The 19,560-nt window shown below is 44.3% G+C and overlaps 1 protein-coding gene across 2 annotated transcripts in view; it reads right to left on the bottom strand.

The window, feature by feature from the left end:
* The window catches only part of LOC140717123 (protein phosphatase 1 regulatory subunit 12A-like), a 233,481-nt gene extending 214,141 nt beyond the window's left edge, over positions 1 to 19,340 (bottom strand). For both annotated transcript variants that reach the window (XM_073030374.1, XM_073030375.1), the window contains exon 1: positions 19,054 to 19,340. In XM_073030374.1, the coding sequence (XP_072886475.1) occupies positions 19,054 to 19,305 (252 nt within the window). In that variant the 5' untranslated portion in view covers positions 19,306 to 19,340. The remainder of the gene's footprint in view (positions 1 to 19,053) is intronic.
* Between the last annotated feature and the right edge of the window lie 220 nt (positions 19,341 to 19,560).

The raw sequence follows: 19,560 nt of genomic DNA, 5'->3' as shown, positions 1-19,560 counted from the left end.
AGAACTAACAATCATGACACAAACTTAAAACCTGTTAAAAGTATACATTTTGAATCTAACTAAATGATGTAAAATTATATTGAAAGTAAGTAAAGCTGGTTTCATTAATGGTATCCAAGACGCAAGTTTGCTTAAAAACTATTCCGTTATAATGGCTTGAAGGATGGAAATCTTCCATGTGTCTGTTTGACTTCTACCAAACACCAAAAATCACAATGATGTGATTGACTCCTAAACTCAAAGAAATAGCCTAGAAAGCCAGTTATTTAAAAACCACCATGTTTAAATAGAATAAAGCAAACAAATCACTTCACATTGACCTAGTTACCAATTCTGGACATGAGAAAGCTTCTGCAGCTTTAGCAATATTGTAAAGACCTCTTTAGGAGTACAAAGATCAAGCGCCCAAAGATTAGTGAAACAACAGCTTTTAATAGTAAAATGCACAAACTCATCCCTTACAGACTATTTTTCCAGAAAATTCTTCCATTGTAACCTCTTGGGTCAACAGCAGATGCGATTTCTCCGGCTCTTTTCGCTGCTCTGGATAACCTGGGCAACAGGAACTTGTTTGTCAGATTACTGTTCATTGACTACTCCTTCCTGCTCAACACAATCATCCCATCCAAATTCATCAAGCTTCTATAGTCCTCTATACATCCCTCTGCAACTGGGCACTCAACTTTCTCAAAATCACAGCTCAATCAATGAGGATTGGTAACAACATTCCCTCCTTGCTAGTTATCAATACAGGAGAACCTCATCTGTGTGCTTAGTTCAAAGGTTCATTTATTATCAAAGTATACAACTCTAAAATTCCTCTCCAGATAGCCACAAAAATGAGAATGAAAAGAACAGCAGCACAATCATCACTGCCAAAATCCCTCCTCCCCACATCAAAAAATGAACAAAAATGGAGCAAGCATATTGATCCCAAATCCCTCTTCCCCTTATATAAAAAAAAGATTGGGCAAAAAACTTCAAAGACACAACTTCAAAATGGTCCAATTGTGCATTGGAAAAAAAGGCAATGGTCCAAGTCCATATGCAAAACGCAGAAACCCTGGGTAACATCCTGCAGGCACACCAGTAGGCCTTTCCCTCTCCAAGACAGAGCGATCCCACCAGAGATCAAAAGGCAGTCTCCCCTCTCCGGCAGCAGAGCGATCCCACCAGAGATCAAAAGGCAGTCTCCCCTCTCCGGCAGCAGAGCGATCCCACCAGAGATCAAAAGGCAGTCTCCCCTCTCCGGCAGCAGAGCGATCCCACCAGCAAACAAAAGGCAGTCTCCGCTCTCCAGCAGCAGAGCGATCCCACCAGAGATCAAAAGGCCGTCTCCGCTCTCCAGCAGCAGAGCGATCCCACCAGAGATCAAAAGGCAGTCTCCCCTCTCCGGCAGCAGAGCGATCCCAACAGAGATCAAAAGGCAGTCTCCCCTCTCCGGCAGCAGAGCGATCCCACCAGTGATCATATCAAAAGGCAGTCTCCCCTCTCCGGCAGCAGAGCGATCCCACCAGAGATCAAAAGGCAGTCTCCCCTCTCCGGCAGCAGAGCGATCCCAACAGAGATCAAAAGGCAGTCTCCCCTCTCCGGCAGCAGAGCGATCCCACCAGAGATCAAAAGGCAGTCTCCCCTCTCCGGCAGCAGAGCGATCCCAACAGAGATCAAAAGGCAGTCTCCCCTCTCCGGCAGCAGAGCGATCCCAACAGAGATCAAAAGGCAGTCTCCCCTCTCCGGCAGCAGAGCGATCCCAACAGAGATCAAAAGGCAGTCTCCCCTCTCCGGCAGCAGAGCGATCCCAACAGAGATCAAAAGGCAGTCTCCCCTCTCCGGCAGCAGAGCGATCCCAACAGAGATCAAAAGGCAGTCTCCCCTCTCCGGCAGCAGAGCGATCCCACCAGAGATCAAAAGGCAGTCTCCCCTCTCCGGCAGCAGAGCGATCCCACCAGAGATCAAAAGGCAGTCTCCCCTCTCCGTAGCAGAGCGATCCCAACAGAGATCAAAAGGCAGTCTCCCCTCTCCGGTAGCAGAGCGATCCCACCAGTGATCAAAAGGCAGTCTCCCCTCTCCGGCAGCAGAGCGATCCCAACAGAGATCAAAAGACAGTCTCCCCTCTCCAGCAGCAGAGCAATCCCACCAGAGATCAAAAGGCAGTCTCCCCTCTCCGTAGCAGAGCGATCCCAACAGAGATCAAAAGGCAGTCTCCCCTCTCCGGCAGCAGAGCGATCCCACCAGCGATCAAAAGGCAGTCTCCCCTCTCCGGTAGCAGAGCGATCCCAACAGAGATCAAACGGCAGTCTCCCCTCTCCGGTAGCAGAGCGATCCCACCAGAGATCAAAAGGCAGTCTCCCCTCTCCGGCAGCAGAGCGATCCCACCAGAGATCAAAAGGCAGTCTCCCCTCTCCGGTAGCAGAGCGATCCCACCAGCGATCAAACGGCAGTCTCCCCTCTCCGGTAGCAGAGCGATCCCACCAGAGATCAAAAGGCAGTCTCCCCTGCAGCCTTCTCACCACGAGGTTCGCGCATGCTGCCTCTGCCTGCTGGAACCTCTCAGGGACTGCAGAGTGCTGAAACACCCAAACGATCTCCAAACTACAAATCACTGGCTCCAATAGTTCCAGAGTCACATTCGAGACGAAAAACATAAAAGAAGTGAAGTATATGGTTCCATAATCCATCTCCGCTTTGACCGTGCTTTGTGTAGCTGGATCCTGAACTTCCTATCAGATCGCCAGCAGGTGGTAGAGTGGGCTCCCTCACCTCCACCCCTGACTCTCAACACAGGAGCCCCTCAGGGCACTGTATTAAGTTCCCGCCTTTACTCCCTGTATACCTATAACTGTGTCTCCACCCACAGCTCTAAACTGCTAAATGAATCTGCCGATGACACTACATTGATTGTCCTAATCTCAAACAATAACAAGAGGGAAGAAGTCACCTCTGACAGTGGTGAAAGAAAACAATTTCTCCCTCAATGTCGCAAAAACAAAGGAGCTGGTTGTAGATTACAGGAGGAATGGAGACCGGCTAACCCCTACTAACATCAATGGATCTGGGGTTGAGAGGGTGAACAGCTTTAAGTTCCTCGGCATCCACATCACCGAGGACTTCACGTGGTCTGTACACACCAGCTGTGGGGTGAAAAAGGCACAACAGCACCTCTTTCACCTCAGACGGTTGAAGAAGTTTGGTATGGGCCCCCAAATCCTAAGAACTTTCTATAGGGGCACAATTGAGAGCATACTGACTGGCTGCATCACTACCTGGTATGGGAACTGTACCTCCCTTAATCGCAGGACTCTGTAGAGAGTGCACATCTGTAGTTGTGTACTTCCAATGATTCAGGAGATTTACAAAGACAGGTGTGAAAAAAGGGCCCAAAGGATCATTGCGGACCCGAGCCACCCCAACCACAAACTATTCCAGCTGCTACCATCCAGAAAAAAGTACCACAGCACAAAAGCCAGGACCAACAGGCTCCAGGACAGCTTCTTCCACTAGGGCATCAGACTAATTAACATGCTGAGCTGAGTGTATTTCTATGTTACATTGACTGATCTATTTGTTATAAATTAGTATGACTTCATATTGCAAATTTAAACGGGGACGTAACAAAGATTTTTATTCCTCATGTATGTGAAGGATGTAAGCAATAAAGTTAATTCAATTCCAGAGATGTTGACTGAAGGAGCAAAGGATATGCAGGCACCATCTTGACCAGAAGTCAATCTTTCCTTCCCTGCTCTACTCTCCAAACACACATGACTATATGGCTAGGAACAGCTCTGATACCATCTTCAAATCTGCTGACGTCACTATTATACAATGGTGCTAGAAAATTAGTGAAACCTGTAGAGTTTTCTCTTTCTGCACAAATATGACCTATAATGTGATCAGATCTTCAGGCAAGTCTTAAAACTAGATAAAGAGAATGCAATTAAATAAATAACACAAAAAAACATTATACTTGTTCATTTATTTATTGAGAAAAATGATCTAACGTTACATGTATTTGTTTGAAACAGTATGTGAACCTCTGGGTAATTAATGCCTTCTACAAAAGCTTTTTGGAGTCAGGTAGTCCAATCAATGATTGAGATGGGAGGTGTGGGTTGCAGACATGCCCTGTCCGTATAAAAAAGACACATTTCAGATTAGTGACAGAGCCTACTCTTCAAGAAAGATCTGCTGATGTGCACCATGCCTCGACCAAAACAACTTTCAGAGGACCTTAGAAGAATTGTAGAGATGCATGAAGCTGGAAAAGGCTACAAAAGCATTTCTAAAGACCCGAGTGTTCATCAGTCCACAGTAAGGGAAATTGTCCACAAATGGAGAAAACTCAGTACTGCTGCTACTCTCCCTGGTGCAAAGATCACAATAAGAGCACAACATGCAATGCTAAAGGGGGTAAAAAAAAGAACTCAAGGGTAACAGCAAAAGACATGTAGAAATCTCTAGAACTTGCTGAAGTCTCTGTTCATGTGCCTACTACAAGAAAAACACTGAACAAGAATGGTGTTCATAGAAGGACACCACAGAGGAAACCACTGCTCTCAAAAAAACATTACTGCATGTCTCACATTTACAAAACACCACCTGGATGTTCTACAACAATATTCTGTGGACAGATGAGACAAAAGTTGATCTTTTTGGCAGAAATTCACATTGCTATATTTGGAGGTTAAAAGGTCCTGCATACCAACAGCAAAAACTCATCCCAACTGTGAAGCATGGTGGAAGGAGCATTATGGTTTGGGGCTGCTTTGCTGCCTCAGGGTCTGGACAGCATGTAATTGTTGAATAACCAATTAATTCAAAATTGTATCAAGGTATTTTATAGGAGAATATCAGGGTAGCAATTCATCACCTGAAGCTTAATATAAGTTGGATAATGCAACAAGACAATGATTTGAAAGACAGGAGTAAATCAACAGAATGGCTTAAAAAGAAAATTCGTGTTTTGGAATAACCGCGAAGTCCTGACCTCAATCCTATAGAATTGTTGTGGATAGACCTGAAGCAAGCAGTTCATGTAAGGGAGCCCACCAATATCTCAGAGTTGAAGCAATTTTGTAAGGAGGAATGGCCTAAAATTCCTTCAAGACGACTTGCAGGTCTGATCAACAGTTAACCACAAATGGTTGGTTGAATTTATTGCTGAACTGGGGAGGGTCACACCAATTACTAAAAGCAAAATTTCACATACTTCTTCCCCAAACATGCAATATTGGATCCTCTTTCTCAAAAAAAAACACCTAGAATGTTTAGTGTGTTATTTATTTAATTGGGTTCTCTTTATCTAGTTTTAGAACTTGCATGAAGAACTGACCACATTTTAGGTTATATTTATGCAGAAATAGAGGAAATTCTACAGGGCTCACAAACTTTCTAGCACCACTGTATCTAGCAATGTGTGGTTATGCTTGCTCACAGACAGTTAAACATTGAAAACGATTCTAAAAAGTTATTCAAATAAAATGCTTTATCCATTTTTATTTGAGCAACATATTTTGCCCATTTATTTTGCTGGGACTACTGTACCAAGTGACTACAGATCCAAGTGAAACGCAGCTCAAAATCCTTCCCAATGTACAGTTCATGGTCCAATTTTGGGACCACTTGGCAAATGCTTTTAAAAACCCAAGGAAATGGATTTTTTTAAATGGGTATTCTATACAAATCTCAAATTAGAGTTCAGGTTATCATGAACACCATTCAGCCAAAGACTGAATTGTCAAAAATATACAAGGAAGAAAAAAAAATCAGATGTAATAGATATAGCTAAAACAGACAACTGTAAAGTCAAGGCAGCAACAATCTCTTATAAAGATCAACTACAGACAATTGTATTACAAAATTTTACTCCTTTTGTCTAAATTAAAAAAGATTCTGATTATGATTGATGCAAGCATATTGCTACAGCACTAGCTTCATACAAAAAACACACAGGAAAATATTTTCAAAAAGTTCAACTCTTCTTGTAATTAAATGATGAATTGGAAGGCTAGAAGCCCATCTTGACTCAGCTAACACAAATTAACCTATCTGACGATAGGTGTTTCTACGACTCAGTGTTTTACCATCTCTATCATTGACTTGAATAAGAATGTACAAGAAATAATCAGTATGTTTGCAGAGGAAAAAAAAATCAGGAATCAGGTGAAGTTATTGACAATGAATATGGGTATCTGAATTTATAGAAGGGCCTGGGTGAAGAAATGGCAAATGGAGTTTCATTTAAGTGCAAGATGCTGTATTTTGGGAATATAGTCGTGGGCCGGTCTATAATGAATAGTAAGACCCTGGACAGTGTTGTAGAACAGAAGGACCTAAAGGTACAAGTACAAACAAGAGAGAATCTGCAGATGCACTGGCATTGGAATCCAGGGGAGGCTCATGAGAATGAGAGTCAAAGGAGCATTTGATGGCAATGGACCTGTACTTGCTGGAATTTAGAAGATGGAGGGAGGGGGAGAGGAATCTCATTGAAACCTATCAAATATTGAAAGACCTAGATAGAGGGTATGTGGAAAGGATGCTTCCTGTAGCAGGTGAGTGTAGGACAAGAGGGCAGAACCTCGTAATGGATGTCCATTTAGAATATGAATAAGGAGGAATTTCTTCAGCAAGGTGGCGAATCTGTAGAATTAATTACCACAGACAGCTGTGGAGGCCAAGTCATCGCATATATTCAAACCGGAGGTTGAAAGGGTCTTGATTTGACCTAATTCTCTCCTGTTTTATGGTCCTATTATAAGTATTTAAAATCATGATGGGCAATGCTTGCCTTTTCCCCAGGGTCAAGGAAAAGATGGACTAGTTGAGCTGAAGGGACAGTGTTCATGCTGTAAAGGCCATTACTTGATATACAGTGGATTCCAGTTAATTGGGACACATCAGGAACAGTACATTTTGGCCAAAGTAAGCGACTGCCCCAATTAGCCAAAATGTCACAAGAAAAAGTGATAAACAAAAAACAAACTACCACTTAACTGAGCAAACATGAGGAAATCTGCAGACGCTGGAAATTCAAACAACACACAAAATGCTGGTGGAACACAGCAGGCCAGGCAGCATCTATAGGGAGAAGCGCTGTCGACGTTTCGGGCCGAGACCCTTCGTCAGGACTACCACTTAACTGAGTTATGAATTATGTACTTAAATGAAAATTTAAAAATTAGAACACTATTGTTACGTTCCCAGTAACCGAGTGACTTACCAGCAAAGATAGAGAGGTCCGCTGAAGCCTGATGATACTATTTTCAAACGTTTTTATTTATAAAGGGGCACAAACGTATGGTTAATACAAAACATTCAGATCATATACATCGTCAAAACTCAATCTAAAGCACAGGTATAGTAATAATCAATCAAAAATAAGCTCTATCGTTGTCTAGGGGATAATACTGAGTCCAATGGAATATAAGAGTCACTCAAAGTCTGCAGGCTTCCCCGTTTCGGGAACTGCTGGCATTTCACGTGTTGGAGAGAGAGAGAGAAGGAACACTTGCCCGTCATCTTTGCGAAGCAAATCCCTGTTGTTAGTTAAAATGGCTTTTCCTTTGGTTTCAGCCACAGACTCCCGATCCGGAATCTAACACACGTGGCTTCCTTCAGAATGGCTTCCCGCTCCGACGGGAAGCACTATCGTGTCTTCTTCGTGTGTCTCCTTGGTGGTCTGAGGCCCCGCCTCGGCAGCCCACCTTTTATCTGGACTGGCAGGGTTGTAGATGTCAATCAGGGTGGGGGGGGTGAGGCAATCTTTCCCCCATCACCCAGCCCACGTTGCCCTGAGGGTTTGCACGTAGTCCAGTCCCTTATTCCACAAAGGTGTCTCCCAAGACAATGGCTATGTCCATGGCTTTTGTCTGGCTGAGAGGCCAGCCCACATTCCAAACTGTAAGGCTGCTCTCTCTCTCTCTCTCTCGTGATTCTCACAAAGGAGGGGGCTGGGGTCATAACACCTCCCCTCTTAAAAGTTTTTTTACCAGTGGTTAAAAACAAGTTGGTATAGGATTTTTGGAATCTAACACAATACACAAGCTTTTCGTTTTAACTACAGAGCCATACATTTTACATTTAATTCATCACCTAGATAAACAATCCGCTAGCACATTATCACTCCCCTTAATGTGCTGTATCTTAATATCGAATTCCTGCAGCATCAGACTCCAGCTTAATAACCTCCTGTTTTTATTTTTCATATTGTCCAGGAATACCAGTGGGTTGTGATCGGTATAGACCACTAGGGGTCTTTGCGCCGGACAAATGTACACTTCAAAATGTTGTATCGCCAACACAAGCGCTAACAATTCCTTTTCCACGGTAGAGTAATTCCTCTGGTGTCTATTGAACTTCCAAGAGAAATATGCTACCGGGTGCTCCACTCCATCCCCTGCTTGCTGCAAAAGGACTGCTCCTGCAGCCTCATCGCTGGCGTCCGTGGCCAAGGAGAAGGGGGTTAACAAATCGGGCGCTTTTAACACAGGGTCATGGCACAATATGGCTTTTAACTTTTCACAGGCATTCTGACAAGAATGACCCCACTCAAATTTTTCCTCCTTCCGCAGTAGTTTTGTAAGGGGAAGCGCAATGTCCGCGAAATTTTTACAGAATTTCCGATAGTATCCCACCATGCCCAGAATCCTCCTCAGGGCCCTTTTATTGTAGGGTACAGGGACCTCAGAAATAGCCCGGACCTTCGCCTGTACAGGTGCCAACTACCCGTCTCCCACCACATACCCCAGATAGGTGATTGCGGCATGACCAAACTCACTCTTGATGAGGTTTACTGTAAGGTGGGCTGCCGACATTCGTGTAAACAGATTTTCTACAGCCTCCAGGTGCTCCTCCCAGGTGTCATTCCAAACTACCACATCGTCAAGATAAGCCTTGGTGTGGGTTAATCCCTTTATCACAGCATCTATCATCCGCTGAAATGTCCCTGGGGCATTTTTCATCCCAAACAGCATAACGTTGTACTCGTACAACCCGGACGGGGTGACAAAGGCTGAAATCTCTCGAGCCCTGTCCGTTAAAGGAACGCACCAGTACCCCTTTAACAAGTCAATTTTTGTGATGTACCTCGCCTTCCCCACTTGATCAATGCAATCATCCACCCGGGGGATAGGGTAAGCATCGGTCTGGGTAACCGCGTTAACCTTCCAGTAATCGGTACAGAATCTTATGGTACCGTCCGGCTTTGGGACAACCACGCAAGGAGAAGCCCACGCGGAAGAGGATTCGCGGATTATCCCAGCAGCTAGCATATGTTCAATCTCCTTTTCTATTAGCTGGCTCTTTTCAGAATTCATCCGATAAGGGGCCTGTTTTATAGGTCGGGTTGAGGTAACTATTACATCATGCTTCGTCCCACTACACCTTCGGGGAACATCTGGACATAAGTCTGCATGCCGGTTAATGAGCTGTATTACCTGTTCCCGCCGTTCAGGCTTTAAGTGGCCAACTTTATCCGCAAGGCTCGCCAATACGATAAGAGTTCTCCAATCTGGTGGGGACTATACCTATCTTGTCAAACCGTTCTGGTCCCTCCTTACCATCCCCCTCTACCTCATCGGCTTTCATGGCCGCACCAACCACCGCGGGGGTGGGTTCATGATACCCTTTTATCATGTTCACGTGAACTAACTGGGTCGGCTTTCGCCGGTCGGGGGTTTCGATCACGTAATTCAGCGAGTCTATTTTCTTACGCACTGTATATGGTCCTTGAAACCTCGCCCTAAGGGGGTGGGTAACTACCGGGAATAGGACCAAGACCCAGTCGCCCACGTGGAACTCTCGTTCTCTCGCTCTCAGGTTATACCACTGACTCATTTTTTCCTGGGAGTCTTTAAGGTTTTCTTTTGCCAAGGCGCATACTTTATGCAGCCTTTCCCGGAATTTCAGCACATAGTCGACCACACTGACTTGGACGGTCGGGCTAGACCACTTTTCTTTCAGTAGGGTTAGGGGTCCCCTGGGCCTGTGACCGAAAACGAGCTCGAACGGACTGAACCCCAGGGAGCACTGGACTGTATCTCTTACGGCAAATAACAAAAGGGGTAAAGCCTCATCCCAGTCTCGAACGTTCTCCTGACAATAAGCTTTAAGCATGGTCTTTAGGGTAGCGTGGAACCTTTCCAACGCTCCTTGTGACTCCGGGTGATACGCAGAGGCCAGAATCTGCTTTACCCCTAGCTGGGTCATCAGCTGCCGAAATGTGCTAGACGTGAATGTACTTCCCTGGTCTGATTGTATCTCCTTAGGCAGCCCCACGGTGGTAAAGAATTTAATAAGGGCCTTCACCACCACAGAGGTCCTAATACTACCCAGAGGCACGGCCTCGGGAAATCGTGTAGCGGCACACATCAGGGTCATGATATACTGCCGCCCACTCGCAGTTTTAGGTAAGGGTCCCACAAAATCCACAATGACTCGGGAGAAAGGCTCCTCACATGCGGGGATAGGTCGGAGGGGGGCCTTAGGGATAACTTGATTCGGCTTACCCACCACCTGGCATGTATGACATCTTTTACAATACTCAGTAATATCTTTTCTCAGGTTTGGCCAACAGAACTCTCTCTGAACCCGCTCCACTGTCTTCTTTATTCCTAAATGCCCACCTAAAGGTCCCTTATGAGCTAAGTCAAGAATTTCGTCCCGATATACTTTCGGGACTACTATCTGATGTATCACCGCCCAGTCCTCATCGGCCGGCACCGCGGGGGGTCTCCACTTCCTCATCAACACCCCCTCCTGGAGATAATAACCCTCTGGCTCTGCCTCCAGTTCAGTCTCAGAGAGAACCGACTCTCTCAAGGCTACCAGCTCCTCGTCACCTTTCTGTTTCCGTACAAACTCTCTTCTTGCTAAGGACAGGTCTACCTCTTCCCGATTACTCTCTCTTTCCTCCCTACTCTCCGGTTTACCTTCCTCTGACTCTCGCTGGTACAGAGTCGGTAAAAACGTCTCGGCCAAATCAAAACTGGCCAGATTCAAACAGCTCTCGGTCTCAGCTGCCCTTTTCGACATGCTGCGAGTGACCACGCATGCGGGATAGATTTTTTTATCTGAGGGAGGGTCCTCAACTCTCACGGGCTGGGTTGTCAGCTTCACGGCTGTACCCATCTTCCCACCCGCTAGGTCGTTACCCAGAAGGACGTCCACGCCTTCCCCCGGCAACTCCGGCAGGACCCCCAGTTCCACTGGGCCCGACACCAACTCACAATCTAGATGGACACTATGCAAAGGCACTACCTCGGTCCGGTTTCCTATGCCTCTCAGGGCTACCTCTCCCGTCCGAGGTCCGAATTGTAATACATTACGGCTAATTAATGATAGCTCCGCCCCCGTGTCTCTCCAAATCCGTACGGGGATTGGGGGGGTCCCCTTCCCTCAAAGACACGGTTCCTTCGGAACTAAATGTCTCCTGCCCCTCCTGGATTCCATCTACCTGGGGCCCTCTTGTCGATTTTTGGATCGACGCAACACAGCCTATTGGAATAGCTGCTTTCCCTCTTTCTGGCTCCTTCCTCGGAGCAGGGCATTTTGATGCAATATGTCCCACCTTTCCACAATTAAAACAGGTTAAACCAGGAAATCTCCAGGTTTCCTGCCTGTTATCCTCACTTTTTCTGCTAGCTCCCGGCGGAGTTTCTCCCTTAGCCGGCGGACTTTCCCTACCATTCCGACGGTCTCTCAGGTAACTTGTTGGCGAGGAAAACTTTGTCTTGTGGGTTAGAGCATATTCATCTGCGAACCTAGCAATTTCTGAGATGGACTGATTCATCCTCTCATTTAAATACATCCGGATCTCTTCCGGAACACAACCTTTAAATTCCCCAATCAAAAGTAACTCCCTGAGACGCCCATAATTCTCGGCCACCTTTTCTGCGGTGCACCAACGGTCCAAGAGCACACCCTTCTCATGGGCTAGCTCGGTATACGTTTGATTCCACCCTTTCCTTAAATTTCGGAACCTTTGTCTATACGCTTCAGGTACTAACTCGTAACCTCGGAGAATGGCCTCCTTTACTTGGTCATAATTCCCTTCCCCTTCCGGGGGCATCGCTGCATATGCCCGCTGTGCTTTCCCTCGTAACACACTTTGTAACAATGCCACCCACTGCTCTCTAGGCCACTTCTGATTCACTGCCACCTTTTCAAAAAGCAAGAAATAACTATCAACATCCATCTCCTCGAACGGGGGGACCAACCTCAACGCCCGACTAACATCAAACCCCTCCTCTCTCTCTACCCCTTGAGCTCTTCGCTCTTGCCTTCGCCTGTCCAGCTCCAATTCATGGCTCCTTTGTTCCTCTTTCTCTTCTGCTTCCAGCTGCTTTAGCTGGAGCTCATGACCCCGTTTCACCTCTAATTCCTTTAGTTTGAACGCCTGCTCCCTTTCCTTTTCTTTCTCAGCCCGTTCCTTCTCAGCCGCTTCTAGCTGCTTTACTTTAAATTCATGTTCCAACCTTACTTTCTCCAACTCTAACTGATCTGTCCCACTCGCTAATCTCTTTTCGGGGGTATTTTCCAAATCCTCAGCTGCAAACACCTTCTTCCCAATGTAATACAGATTTATGACCCTTCGCACTTCCTGCTTTTTCATTGATGACCTCACCTCTGTGAGGTCTAACTCCTTTGCCAGATTTACCAAGTCTAATTTGGTAGCCGCCCCTAGCGCCTCTACAGTCGGGTTTCTCATAAATTCATTCACATCCATCTTTGCTGGTTTCCTGTCTGGCTACCTGCGTAACCAGATTTAAGTTTGGACTTACAGCCCGATTCACTGACCCTCCCCTTTGGTTTCAAATCCCGGGACGAGGCCCCACTTGTTACGTTCCCAGTAACCGGGTGACTTACCAGCAAAGATAGAGAGGTCCGCTGAAGCCTGATGATACTATTTTCAAACGTTTTTATTTATAAAGGGGCACAAACGTATGGTTAATACAAAACATTCAGATCATATACATCGTCAAAACTCAATCTAAAGCACAGGTATAGTAATAATCAAACAAAAATAAGCTCTATCGTTGTCTAGGGGATAATACTGAGTCCAATGGAATATAAGAGTCACTCAAAGTCTGCAGGCTTCCCCGTTTCAGGAACCGCTGGCATTTCACGTGTTGGAGAGAGAGAGAAGGAACACTTGCCCGTCGTCTTTGCGAAGCAAATCCCTGTTGTTAGTTAAAACAGTTTTTCCTTTGGTTTCAGCCACAGACTCCCAATCCGGAATCTAACACACGTGGCTTCCTTCAGAATGGCTTCCCGCTCCGACGGGAAGCGCTATCGTGTCTTCTTCGTGTGTCTCCTTGGTGCGTCTGAGGCCCCGCCTCGGCAGCCCACCTTTTATCTGGACTGGCAGGGTTGTAGATGTCAATCAGGGTGGGGGGGGTGAGGCAATCTTTCCCCCATCACCCAGCCCATGTTGCCCTGAGGGTTTGCACGTAGTCCAGTCCCTTATTCCACAAAGGTGTCTCCCAAGACAATGGCTATGTCCATGGCTTTTTTCTGGCTGAGAGGCCAGCCCACATTCCAAACTGTAAGGCTGCTCTCTCTCTCTCTCTCTCGCGATTCTCACAAAGGAGGGGGCTGGGGTCATAACACTATGTACTACTAAAAATATAAAACTGAAATTAGTTATCAACAGAGGATACGTGTTTTTTTGATTGAGTGCAAATGAACAAAATCAGCAGACACCTGGTGTAGATGATGGACTGTATTCATACATTGCTATCAATGACAGCACCTTCCAAATCTTCATTTTTATTGTAACATTCAAAATAATCATTGATACCTTCAAATTCTTCGTAGTTCCTGACAAAGTAGTGAAATCATATCATTTTCACTCCAAGCCATTTCTGCCATCTCCAAGCCTGAATACTTGAAACGGCTGTGAGCAAAACAGTTCTGAATTGTCTTACTGCTTATTTCTCACCAACTATCACTGAGAAAGATCACAGGTACACACAACTGACTGTTTAAAAACTGTTCACTCTAAGTATTCTGTAGTGTTGAACAGTCATATAAGTGCACACATCTGACACTAGTTAGAAACTGTTCGGCAACAGTCTCCTGCCCCAATTAAGTGCCATAGTGTCCCAAATAAAGAAAGGGAATCCCAACTATTTTCTCCATTAGGTTTTGTTGTTTAAGAGTTATGCCAAATAATCTTCAGTCCCAATTAACTGATGGTCCAATTAACTGGAATCCACTGTATTTCTTTTTTCTTTAGAAAAATAGCAGAGCTGCCCAAGTCTGGAAGAGAAATTTGGAACCTTGATAATATCGGTGTTGTGGTCACATAATGAGAAACTGTTTAGGTTTGACTGATGTGTGAAACAAGCTCAGCAGTCACATCATCATAATGAATTATCTTTTCACAAGTTACTATCTTTGTGCTACTAAAAAGTTTATTTTAGTCGTACAAGTACTGCAGCCGAGGCTTCCAAATGAAAGCCTGACTACTGCATTCCAATGAAGTTTTGCAGCTGATCTGTCACAGGCAACCTAGTTTAAGTGAATATCATGCAAAAACAAGACTATAAATACAATATGTTGCTATAAATACAATTCATTTCTACTCTATAGCACAATGAAACTCAAACCAAAGACATTACCCAATGACCTGACATACTTTTAAATAATCAAAAAACTGGATGATCCCCAACTGGTGAAGAGTAGAACAGTTATGCGCAGTAGAATTACACTTACAATGGACAACTTTATTTCAATAAACTACTACTGAAATTTTGGGCTTAAAATTTGACTGCATTCCTAGTTATCTTAACATTTTCTTCAAAAACTGCAGATCAGTTCATAACTATTGCCACTCTAATTTTTAAAGATATTATCCATTAATATTTTTATGAGTCAATAAAAGTGAATGGCATTTATTAGTAAAATGTTTCATTAATACTGAAGTGCAATTAACCCTATAAACTTCATGCACTTAAATTTTAGAACAATTTCTGCACATCTAAAACATAAGATCAGTTGTATGAATAGAGAAGTTAGCATTAACCAGTTACTATTCTTTCTAATGCAGTATTCCATTAACATATTAGAGGATGTGTTCTGTAACCAGCACATAAACTTGATCACAAAGAAAGCATGACAACATCTCTTTCTTAGAAGTTTGCATAAATTTAGCATGTCTTCAAAACTGTTGACAATCTTCTATAGATGCACAGTGGAGAGTATCCTAACTGACTGCATCACAGCCTGGTATGGAAATACCAAGGTTCAGGAATGGAAATTTCTACAGAGTGGATAACCTTTCCACCATTCACTACGTTTACATGGAATGCTCCCACAAGAAAGTAGCACCCATCATAAAAGACATCCACCATCCAGATTATGCCCTCTTCTCACTACCTCCTCCTGCCCAATGGTAGCACAGAAGCATTTGGTCCTACACAACCACATACAAGACTAAACTGGTGGATAAGTTCAATCACTCAGAGCTGAGTGCATGACCTGCAAGCTCACTCTCCAAGACTCTTTACAACTCATGTTATCAGTTATCAATTTTTTTTTTGCAAATTGTCCTTTGCACACTGATTGTTTAGAGTTTTTCATAAAATCTAGTATATTTATTTTTCCCCATAAATGCATGCAAGAAAATGAATCTCAAGGTAGAATATGGTAACATACATGTACTTTGATAATAAATTTACTTTGAAGCTAGCTTAGCCAAGTATTACAGCACTTTGATTACTTTACAATTGCACTATACATCAGCATAGGACCATGAAGAATTCTATAATGACATGGCTGTTATATCCAATATGGTATTCATTAATATAGTTCTCTAGCCTATCTGTGGATATATAGAATTCAAATACAAATGTTTAGAGAAGATGCATTAAAGAAATTAATTACTAAGTTGCTTGAGGTTCGTACATCAATGAGTTTGAAAGTTAAAACTCCAAGGCAGTGAGGCTAACTCACTGGAATTATTTATTACATGGTACATATTTGCCCAGCAGACAGACACACACACACACCAGCTTTCATCCATTACTGTTACTCAACTCCAAATACGAATATACAACATGACTGTGCATGCATCATTGAATGAAATCATCAGCTTCCCCCCATGTTGAGCATAGGAAGTTCAGCTTGTTTTACAGTTAGTCACTCAAGACTCAATATTTGACTTGCATACAAGGCTTCCTTTTATGTAACAAAGCATATGGATTGAGCGCACCAACATAACACATTAAAGGCGTGCTTAAAGAAATCACGATCTATCACTGCCTAACCTTTTAACTTGCTTTTGTGATGAGCAGCAATTTCCAAGTTAAGACTTTGAAAACAATCTAATCTTTTGCAGCTGTGACAAGTATCAGATATTACACCGGTAAACAAAGCACATCAAATGTAACAGTGGTTAGTTACTGTAGCCATGATAACTTCCTCCAAACTGATGCAGGAAGGGGAAAACATAATATCTACAACTACATACAAGTTATTGACAAGGCCAAGATAGGCCATGAACCAATTTTGTAACAAGCAATGAAACACTGGCACATATTCCTCAAGGTTGTCATAGTCAAGGGGAGCAGTGGGGATAAGCTTCCACTACCATTAGATGCTCCCAATGGCTAGCATCACAAATAGCCTCCGACAATCAAGTCCAGCTCCTGCCCTTCACGTGTGGCTTAGCTCCTAAACACAGCGAAACTGTTTCTACTGACAGGAGAAGAGGCAAGGCAGGTTACTGGCACCTTAAAACCAGTCACTTCTGTCAGGTGGAGCTCATCAGCCGTGGCTGACAGCTCATCTAGGAGGAGGAAAATTGATCTCACACCTCCATTGCCTTGTGGCTATATCCATTCATGGGCAAGGCTTTGGGACTAAATGCCAAGGAAAAAATCCAGAGCTGGCAGTCCCTCATTGATTTCAACATTTTCTGGCAACCCCTGCAATGCTGCTGATGCCAAACTCTATCGGTTTTTGCCATTCCTTTTGGATTAATCAGCTGTGCGGACAATGGGAGCCTGCTATATAGGCAACAGCTGGCTCTCCATACTGCACTGTCCTGACCTGCACACCACAGACAGATGGGACACAACATCTATGGTCAACCACGACCAACAGAGGGCCTCACATTTTAAAAACAAACTGTTTAATTGTCACATTAAAACCAATCTGCATACTTTCTTTGTACCCCACCCCCAAAATTTAAGTGGTGCATCAAACTATTCCAACATGCCCTCTACATTCAATGATTTTCGAACTGCATTTCTAAAGCCACACTGCACTTTTCGATGTACAGTTAGTGGGTCTTTGTAGACTCAAGTATCTCTATTATTGTGTAATTACTATGCTTTAGTATACTTTAATTGTACATTGCTAATATTAGGACATCAGCTGAAAACCAAGTAGATTTTATTTAAGATAATCACATGAATGTTTGTACCGCTTGCCATTGGCACAAAACTCAATGAAGATGAAATACTTTAGAAAGAAATTTCTTCTTTGTGCCTAATAGCACCTTCTTAACAATCAGTAACTGAATTACCCAATTAAAGAGCAACAACTGAAATTAACCTAACTCCAAAATACTGAACACTTTAGAACTGTTGTCTCAATCACAAAATCCAACTTCATGGAGCTCTTTTCTCAAAATGTCAATCTGACAGCCAGTCAATATATGGAATAAATGGGTCAGCTAAATTCAGTTTTTGTTCCATGAAAAGGGAATAGATATATTTAATATGATAATTTATGTGTCATCTGTACCTTATAGTATTTATGTGGTTCTTTGGTTAATGGCGATTGTGAATGTGGATCCGGGTCACGGACTAAGCCATGATTTTTGCATTACAAAGTTTTGGCATAGGAGCTTCAATTAGCACATGCTATTTTCCCCCTAAGGTCACATACCATTATTTAAACTGATACGATTATCGTTTGACTTCAAACCATATGAGTGTTTTCCAAGACAGTCACTGCAGCAGGGTTGACATACCATTCATTACCAGCATGACTTTTTAAAGCTGTATACAAAGTCTTGCCGATCTATAAAATTCCTACAATTAATATGAAGGACAATACCGGAGAAACCTGGTAAATAAATGTCAAAAGTAGTTCTACTACATATTATCCCTAGAAAAGGATATCCGCTGCAATTTTATAAGAGTTATACGTCTGATTCAAACACTCCTACATCTTATCTGATAGCACTGTTCCAGAAAGAACCCTAACATGGCTCTACGTTAACGGGAAGGGAGGGGGGTACCCATGTAACTCTTATTAAACAATTCGAGTTTGCTGCCCAATGCAAGATTAATAATTAGGAAAGTTCGCTGAAAAAAATCAGAACACTACTTAATCGCATTACCTCAAAGGGTGTTCAAATTGATAAAAGATTGCAACACTGCATACTTATGTGAAGGTGGGAAAACATGATTACACTTCAAGTTTGTCAGGATGTTTCACACAACTTTACATCTACATTAAAAACTGTTGGGTAATAACTCTAAAATACGACTTCTGTTAAATGCAGTTTTAACATTAAGATCTGTTCAATGCAGAGGTCCCCTGGCGCACCAGTTATCACCTTATATCGGATAACTGTCCACCGACCGTCCTTCATGCAAGTCCATTTTGCTACACGATCGGTCTGTCATTTCGCATTAGTTTTATGAATCAGGTCGTTAGAGGAGAGAAGGCGAAATGGAGGGGTGGGGAATGCATGAAATGTAACTCATGTGACACACGACACCTGAGAAGCAAACCATACAATGCATTTGCCAGCCAGCCAAAAACGAATAGACAGGACAAATCTCAAACTTGGGACGGAGGATATACTCCAGATAGTCCAGGGCAGTCCTGTACTCACAGAAGAGTGCGGTACCTGCTGCATCAGAAATGCAAGCAAACCTCTGCTCGCTGCACTGGGGGGTGAGCACTAACTGATAGATCCCTGTTACACCCTGCGTTAGGAGGAGGCTCAGTCGGTAGCGCTCAGCCGTGCAGTGCGGTAAAGGGGATGCAGAGACGGGCCTCCCCTCCCCAGCCTTGGTCGCCCCGCAGTACCTGGTGCAGCGCCGTCAGCCCGTCCACATTGGCGTAGTTGATGTCAGCCCCGCGGTCCAGCAGCCGCTTCACCTCCTCGGTGTCGCCGCTTGAGCAAGCGGCCAAGAACACGGCGCCGTCATCGAACTTCACCCGGGTCTTCTTCTTCTTGAAGACAGGCGGCTCCAGGTCGGTCTCGGAGCCCAGCCAGCGCTTGAGCTGCTCTCCACGCCGATGCTTGGCATTATCCGCCCGCTTCCTATCGTCCGCCATCTTTCCACCACACTCTCTCCCAAAACAATCCCCTCCCCACCACCGCCACCTCTCCAGCTAGCTTGAGACCGGCGCCCCGCCCCTCCTCGCCGCTGATTGGGAAACGCTTTTCCACCGCAGACCAATAGTGTCGTCACTCTCGCATAACCCGACGTATTATTGGGAAAGAATCCTGACAATCAAAGACCAGCTCGCCATCGGGTTAGGTTGAATTATTTACATTGGTGAAACTCGAGGTAGGTTCGCCGCCGACCG

The sequence above is a fragment of the Hemitrygon akajei genome, chromosome 27 (genome assembly GCF_048418815.1).
Source record: "Hemitrygon akajei chromosome 27, sHemAka1.3, whole genome shotgun sequence".
NCBI lineage: Eukaryota > Metazoa > Chordata > Chondrichthyes > Myliobatiformes > Dasyatidae > Hemitrygon > Hemitrygon akajei.
Note: the sequence above shows the minus strand (reverse complement) of the source record. Positions and strands in the feature narration are given on the sequence as shown.